General features: G+C 41.9%; 1 protein-coding gene across 2 annotated transcripts in view; it reads left to right on the top strand.

The window, feature by feature from the left end:
* The window catches only part of nhsl3 (NHS like 3), a 46,241-nt gene that overhangs the window by 4,634 nt on the left and 32,772 nt on the right, over nucleotides 1–8,835 (top strand). For both annotated transcript variants that reach the window (XM_017307625.1, XM_017307624.1), the window contains exon 2: nucleotides 1,384–1,770. In XM_017307625.1, the coding sequence (XP_017163114.1) occupies nucleotides 1,384–1,770 (387 nt within the window). The remainder of the gene's footprint in view (nucleotides 1–1,383; nucleotides 1,771–8,835) is intronic.

The following is an 8,835-nucleotide window of genomic DNA, read 5'->3' as shown; positions in this document are numbered from 1 at the left end:
ATCTATCTATCTATCTATCTATCTATCTATCTATCTATCTATCTATCTATCTATCTATCTATCTATCTATCTATCTATCTATCTATCTATCTATCGTAATCAAACCAGCCATGTTGCTTCAGTAGCTACAAACCACAAACTACTTACCTCCAGCCCCCTCATCTCTGATGCCGCTGCCCACCAGCCCACCCACAAAGCCCCACACCACAGTGCAATCTGTAATTCATGACAGATTTCTTCCACAAAGTTCACTTTAAACATGAATGCAAGCAAAACATGACAGACTCGCAGGTAACTGGCCCCTTGTGACTCACTCTACCTGTCTCCCTAATTACGTGTGTGTGTGCGTGTGTGTGTCGCATTTAACAAGCGGTGTCAGGTTTCCTCTGGTCTGCATGGGGTCAAGGGACAGCGTCAGGAAAACTAAACATCTCAATCGTAATCTGTAGTTTTCTTGATATATTTAATCCAGACCTTTTTTTTCTCCCACAAAATAAATGTCCAACTCAATCTCAAATCATAATTTTTTTCCCCATGGGGGAAGTGGGGTCCACACCACCACCTAGCACTGTAACTGGAAAAAAATCAAAGGGCTAAGGCACAAAAACGTTCAAAAAGTGCAGAAGGAAAAACCGCTGGTGATCCCACCGAAAAGCTAAAAAGTCAGTTTGGAATGTGGAGAGAAGCAGGCAGCGGCGGAGCTGTGTGGCCGACTGCAAACAGCAACGCGAGAGGGTGGAGGAGAGGCTGGCTCTTGTGCAGAGGGGTGGGACGGGCTGTTTCACAGAGCATGCAGCTTCATTCACTCTGCTAAAAAACACACGCACACTCGCCTATCCCTCGGAAAGCTGTTCTCAGGCCGAGGGGGGGAAAAAAAACAAGGAGCAGCAGAAGGAGAGGACAGAACGCTTCGCTGAGTAAGTTGCTTAAGATTGTGTCTTTTGCGGATTGTCATGCAGCAAAAGCATACATGTTTGGATTGCAACGGCAGGTAGAGGAAGCGTACAGTTGACTCTGATCCTTTTTGGTTCTGTTTTAGTAAAACACCAGGCTTTTCCTCACTCTATTTCTGCTCTTCCAGCCCATCCTCAGTTACTTTTCTGCTTGTTTGAGCCGCATGTGTGCTCGCAAATGCGGTGGTACAAAGATCTGGCTTGCCTGTGCAGGATGGGTGTGTGAGGGATGTGAAAACTTCAGCTGGACAACGAGAGCGTGCTCAACATAATCCAGCTGGAATCTGTCCGTTGTTTTTCCTCTCGGCCTGGGTTATTTTCTAGTTCTAGTTCTTCTTCTTGACGTCTCACTCGCTCACCCCTTCCCTGCAGCTTCCGTCTCCAGCCCTACTTTATGTGTCTCATCCTGCTGATCTCACTGTTATCCCAGGTGGTTGGACGGTCAGGAAGAACCGATACCAGGGGAGAGGCCAGAGAGGGACTCTCATCGAATCCTGGAGAGAAATTTCACATCCGGTCCAAGCGGAGACAACTGAAGGGAGTGTTGGAGGGGGAAGATATCTACCCACTGGGACCAACCTCACAATGTCCCGGAGGAGGTCTACAGGTGATCTGGTGCCCAGGGACATCTCTGAGATCTTAGCCAAGGAGGCGAGGGCTCAGCGTGGACAGAAGAAGTCGGGAGTCTCCCTGGGACAAGCCTTCAACTGGTTGAGGAAGAGCCGGAGGAAGAAGAACCTTGGCAACGGGGTGAGCCGTATCCCCACCGGGGTGGCGGATAATAAACCGGGACTTCTCAACCACGATGCCGCGAAGGGTTAGTGACCTCTCATGCCGTAGCTTCTCTGTAAATGCTTCACTTCACTGTATCTTCAGTGTCATGATGGTGTTGCAAAACTGTGAAGATTTTGAGTGTTGGAAATATTTAAAAATTAACAAACACAAGGCAAACTTCAACACAAACTCTTCCTGTCGTTAAAGTTACGATGCGGATTTTCAGCATGAAGGTGATAAAACAAATCCAAATCTTTTTTCTCATAGGGTTAAGATGGTTTGTATTTATGTTTTGTACTAGAAAAACTTGCATGTTGCCGTGTGATGGACTAGTGACCTGTCCAGGGTGTACCCGCCTCTCACACGTTAGCAGCACCCCTCCCAACCTCACCAGGGTTAAGGGTGTAAGATAACGGATGGATAAATGGAAAAACTTGCACATAAATGATTCCAAGAGGGAAAAAAAAATCTTTTCAAGGTCACCGTGTTTGGTTTTATGATACCTCTCTACAGGTGCATCTCAATCAATCACAATTTTATTGAAAAGTTTATCTATTTCAATATGTCAGTTCACCTATTGAAACGCACTGTCATATAGATTATAGGTTACTTATGACGACTGATGTTTTCAGGCCTTTATTTCTGTAAATTATGTCGATTTTCCACTTATAGCTCATGAAAGCATAACATTTAGCATCATTAAATGCTTAATAAGGTACTTTAAGTCAGACAGCTGCATCAGAATGCATGTCAAATTTATCGAGACGTACCCATATATTTGTTTTTTTATGGCCCCTTTTGCCATTTTGCACCTTCATTCCAGAACGAAACTTAGTCATTTTGTCTGTTTCTACTTTCATTTCATACATAATCTGTTAGGTAATTATATACTTTTACTTTTCCCCTTGTTTCCATTGATTATTATTTCGATCACTTTGCTGCAGGTGACTCTTATAAAATATGAAGGTGTGTAGGATCTGGAGAGATAAATGCGATGGAGGAAAAAGTGCAAGAAGTATTTTAGATTTTGGACCGAAGGTAATAAAAATGTCAAAAACCAAGAGATAGCCTTTTATTTCAGCTCCCATAGGAAGCTCCAAAGCAGATGCTAGCGTTAGCATTGCTAGCAGCTAACGGTTAGCCAGTCGCAGTATTTTCGCAATGCTGACAATTTATTTTTCACTGAGACGTACCTGCCAGCCCATTGAGGAACACAAGAACTACTGCTTTTTACTTCAAAATAAAAACCTTGAACAGATTCCTTACTGTATCAGGCTTAAAACATAGTTTATTTGACAGGCTAACTAACAACGAGACAGCCACTTTTCAAGTAACCAAAAAAATATATCCATTAAATAAGATTTTGCTTAAAAAAACACACATACACACACAATTTATCTCTTTCTTAAATGGTTGGATACAAAAGGATCTGTTACGTTTGTATCTCATCACCGTTACTGGCTGACAGGAAGTGCGCCAGTGGAGGGTCTGAGGGTCTGTTGCAGCTCGTTATTGATGTTCCTGTATTACTTTTTTCTTTTGTAGATCAGCTATTTTTAAGTCTTTCTTGTTTCTTTGGCAACTTTGTTGTGGCTTTTCTTTTAATCACAGCCTTCACGGTGATGATTTATATCTGAGGAATGTGTTGATAAAAGGTAAAGAGGGATTTATTCTTGGTCAAGACATCAGTCTGCACATCTGTATTTTGGCCAGTGACTCACTGATGCAACTCTGGGGTCTAATCCCCTTTTTTCTGTTTACTGGTGCGTTTGCTTGGTCGGCAGCACAGAGATTACCCACACTCCCCATTTCCTGTTTCTGTTCCATCCCTTTAGTATTCCCTTTTTCTTTTGTCATTCTGCGTGTGTGTGTTTGTTGTTGTCGTGAATTCAGATTCACTCCAGGACTTTTATTTTTATTGACTTGTCCAACCAAAAAGCCAAACTTCCGTGATTCATTAGTATGCTCAACATTCTGGATGGGTAACAGACAGTGTCTCCTTTAGAAGCCAAAGTTTAACTAGTAATAGTGCTAATAAATCCTTAGCAGAGGATGTGGTCAAAGGCTGATGCAAAAATGTGTGGGAACCATGTTTTTTTGGCATTTTGTGTCAGGGGTTTTTCCAGCGTAAGCCTGAAAAGAAACACGTCAAGAGGCACGACAGGCAATAGACTGAAGAGGCCAGAGTCAGATAGGGCAAATTATATTTAGGACTTCCAGCTTGTTCCCTGAAGTAATTTTTAGATTTTGGTGAAGAAACATTGCATTAAAATGCTTTGTTCAACCCGATGAACCCCAGACTTTGTTCACTGCTTTCCTGTCCAACTTAGCTGAGCATGTACACAGACAACCGATCTGTATCGCTTCCTTCTTCTCTGTGGTTTTAGGCAACCTATCTATCCATACCAATGTTACTACCCCACTGTTGGTGAATCACAAAATTTTCTGGTTTAGTTTAACTAGTCACACCAAGCCTAGTTTAATATTCGACTTGTAAATTCAAGAAATTGCTTTAATAGAACTTCACTGACAGCATAACGTAGGCTAAACAATGTCATACAGAGACACGCCATTCGATACAAGAACAGATGAGGAACAAAGTTATTGACATCTATCTACCGGTCTGGTAAAAGTTACCAAGTCATTTCCAAGAGTTGGGGATTCTAACGAACCGACAGTAGGAGCCAAAACACGTAAATGGTGAAAATCGGAACAGTGGAGAACATTCCCGGGTGTGGCAATCCTTCCAAAGTTACTCCAAGAGTACATCGGCGACCAAAAGTAATATCTAACCCAAAGTATCCAAGGGAGACTTCTGAGGCCAAAACTCCCTCTAACCAAAAAAGAACACAACGTGTTTCCCAAGACTTGTAGGAAAAAAATTACATAGATTAATGAGATGGAGGGAGAATGTTTTTAGAATTGCAGCTGGTATAAAACGAACAGCATTTAAGAAAATGAAAAAAACCCACCATGCTAGCATTCAGACACGATGATAGTATCATGATAGCGTCGGGTTGCCTTTTCTCTTCAGGATCTGGATGACTTGCCATAATTGGTCAAACTATGAATTCTGATCTCTAGTAGAAAACGAAACACAGGAATGTCAGGTCATCGGTTTGTGAGCCTTTTAGAGTGACGTCCTCATGCAAGCTGTGCATTATCACTACAAAGACGTCCGGACTCCGAGCTGCTTTTGACCATCCATAATCACAAGTGGAGACAGCAATACAGCCACTCGGATGTGATTTTTCAAAAATAAAGTCCACAGTGTTGGGCAACAGCCATGCTGTGCATCGACACCAATATGCATGAAGTCTGTCAGAGACTCGCCAAGGCATTTTGTCAAATCAATAACGATGAATAAATCATGTATCTCACCTTTTTATCCTTCTTATCTGAAATGATTTCTGAGTTTTGTTTACTTTTTAAAACCAGTAGCTAGAGATCACTGGACTCAGTAGATCTTCCCTTTGACACAGCTTTGCCTCTATGACACTCTGATGATCAGGGTTGCATCGATTGCAGGTTTGTTCCCAATCACTGATCTTTAAAAAACTTGACAAGTTGATTTAGATTTTGGCCAATTGCGATTTTTAAAAAATAATTGACCTTGTGGCCAGTCAGCCTTCTCTTATGACAGTGCAGAAAGAGGACAGTGGCTAATTTTCAGACCTTTGTGGAAGTAGATAAAATCAATGGATTAGGTCACCTTTGGGTGATCAGCCGATTACCGATCACCCAAAATTAAGGAGGGACGGTGTACCCCTACTTCTGATGCGGGGCGGTTGCTACATTGCTTTGCAAGACAGTATCAAAGGGTTTTGCTCACTGTTCCCTTATCTCAGGTGATTGACCTTTTCATAGAACAAAAAGTTGCTCAATCCCAACTGGAAGGGTTTTGAAAAATTGGAGACATGTACAGTTTGTTAGCAGCCATCAGCAATGCCACAATGACACCTTCCCTTTCACCAGAATGTCTTAGTCAGAGTCTCTCTAAGTGTGCACTCTGGTCAAGTTTTTGTATTTTAGACATTTCAACTCTTTCAGGCGCCCTTTTGAGTGTCCACTATGTTTAAAGGACATTTGATTTCTCTTGCCATGTTGTTACATTAACTAACTAAAATATTCAACTTAATTGTGTTTGTGTTGCTGATTTTCTACTTTTTTAAATCGGATCAGGCATTTGTTTCTCCCTGTATCTTTGTAAAGCCAACTTGTTGATCCTCCTGTCAATGCTAGACGTCTCGATTCGCCTCAGAAGCGCCACTCTGCAGTTCGGCTTTGGCCATCAGTTAGACGTTGAAGATCCTGTCCAGTTTGTCCAGTCTGTTTTTACGTGCTGAATTCCTCTGAGCGTGTCACCCTGCGTGCGTGTGCAGCCGGGATGCCAGATTGGGTCCAGAGTTATGCGATGCAGGGGAGAGATTACAACGAATCACAAAGCCCTATTCATCCTAAAGAGGACTCTTAGGGAAGCACTCTCTCAATGCTTTTTTAATTAGAGTAACTTCTCAGAGCAATCACACACACACACATGTCTTCAAGTCTCACAGTCTCCACATTTTCATCAAACGTATTACTTTTTTTTTTTATTTGCATCTGAAAAGTGTTTTGTTCTGCGCTTCACGTTAACAGCTGCAGGCGTGAGCGCGGATGTCCCCGCGTGAACGGGTGCAACCCTGTATCACAGGGTGTATCTGTGTTTGTGTGTCAGCGGCATATTGCCGGGGCTTTAGGGCGGCGCCCGCATTCATTACATCACCTCTCCGAGCATAAGGCCCTTAACAGAAAACGCTGCAACTACCTGCTATGTGACGCATGGCGCTGTTCAGACCCTGAGGTCATTCTCGCAGTCCCACGTGTGCGTCCATGTGCGCAGACATTGTCTCCTGCACGCGTAGAGCCTGCTCTGTGTGTCACAGACCCAGGCCTCGAAAAAACTGTGCTGGTAATGCATGCCATTCCTCTTTCCTTGGGTTTTCTTTACATGCATGTGTGTGGCTGCCACATCACAAAACACGGTCGGGGTGTGTAGATTTACAAACTGTAATGCAGATTACAGGGCCTGGCAGAGTAACCGAGCTGCCAACGTCTCATTACGCAGACAACATTGTATATAGCTTTTAGTTCTATTACAGGCCACAACTCAGAGCGGCTTTAATGCAGTTTGGCAGGCTAAGGGCAGCGACCGAAGTGTGCCGGCGTATACAAGTTTAATGCAACCCCTCCATGATGTCCCTGTGCAACCATCATTCACCACACACACACACACACAGCTCAAGTCAATGAGAGAGGTAATTTTACCTGGGTAAGCAGATACCTCCGAACCTCATCCATCACCACAGACCTGAAGGTGCAGCTCTTAGGTAAATGTCTCCCAGGCAACGACATTGCGAGGAACGCGTTACTGTGGCAGGAATACAGGAAACCAACAATAAACTCCGAGACATTCATCGTCCTTAAAGGCCAGCTAAACGCAAGAATATAAGGTTTGTGCATTGGATTGGAGTAAATGTAAAATACACCCTCATTAGGGTGTGGCATGGCAAATGTCAAAACATACTGAAAAATGGCTAGAGCCATTCTTATCTAATTCTGAGTGGCCTAACGGCATAAAAAACACTGATTTCTTTGTGTGTGCTTTCGCAAATAAAATGCATGTTTCAAATTGATCAAATTTACTGTGCCAATGGTTTTTAAATCGAGTCTGCATTTACAACTTTCAATCATATCTTTTTTATGACTTTGATTGCCCTCATTTGTCTTTATTCAGCTTTGAAAAATCTGTTCTAAAATTTGGCTGGTTTGGTTCTTAAATCCGGTTCACATTTAGCCAAAAATTTTGCAAATTCACTATTGGTTACCACACTTTTATGTAGTCTAGATAGAACCAATGCTTTTTTACATGCCTTTTCAATTAAATTTGTCTGTGGGACTGAAATTTAAAAATGTTATGTAATATTTACTCCATACAGTAGGTGGTGACAACATCATTATAAACCACATAAAAATGCAGATGGACATCCTTAGCGTAGCTAAATCAGTGCTAGGCAAAACATTCTAAAAAGCCTCGCAACATCACTGTAGTTTCTATGTTGGCACTTTGTCACTTTTTAAAATAATTTGTGGGTAATCAAGTTGTCAGAGACTATATATTGTATTGAGAACTAGGGTTGATTAGGTGTGCTCTATAGTCATAAAGAACTGTGAAGTAGCCTTTTAGCTTAGCGCCAAAAGGAAACTCCTGATTACGTACCTTAGCATTGCTAGCAGCTAATTGTTAGCCCAGCTTCGGTATTCAGTTGTGGTACTAGTTACTACTACCAATTCAAGACTGTAAATGTGTAGCCATTTCTCCCAGTTTTATGAATTTAAACATTGAAAGTACATGTGATTGATTTAATGAGAGACATACTGTCAGAAGTGTTGACAAACAGTTTACACTTTATATTTTTGGCGGCCATATTGAAAAATAAACGTGGAGACTTTAGACTTTCATAGTCGGAATTCTCACTTCATTTCATTCTTGTATTTTCAGCTCAGAATGCCAAGATGTCAAATTTGTCAACAAAACATGGCAACTCAAGAACTACTTCCTTTCACACTTCAAAATAAGAGTCTCAGACATATGGCTTCAAGTCCATCCAATTTAATAGCTAATATATGCTTCATCACACTAAGTCATCCTGATGACAACAGCGTCAGGATGACGCTGAAATATTTTGACCATGTTGCTCTCCTACTTTTTGTTAGCCTTACTTTTTAATTTACTGCAGATAAGCCCATTTCATACAGTAAATTTAAACAGATTTTTGTCCACTTTTACCAAATAGAACCCCAGATACAAATCAAATAGACATCATGGCAGTTAACCAAATTCACCCAGATTTTTCTTTATAAGGTTAGTCATAATGTTTTGTTTCATTGGACATGCAGGATGTTTGAAGTGGTGGAAGAGCAGCTGGAACACATCAGCCTGGACTGAGGGAGTGGATCTCTGTTTACACTGAGATACACAGTTAATTTCCCCTCAGGACAGTCCAAGCGTGTGTGTGCGTGTGTGTGTGTGTGTGTGTGTGTGTGTGTGTGTGTGTGTGTGTGTGTG

This window comes from Poecilia reticulata, linkage group LG11 (genome assembly GCF_000633615.1).
Source record: "Poecilia reticulata strain Guanapo linkage group LG11, Guppy_female_1.0+MT, whole genome shotgun sequence".
Classification (NCBI taxonomy): Eukaryota; Metazoa; Chordata; class Actinopteri; order Cyprinodontiformes; family Poeciliidae; genus Poecilia; species Poecilia reticulata.
The sequence above is the reverse complement of the archived record's forward strand: the minus strand, read 5'-3'. Positions and strand labels throughout refer to the sequence as shown.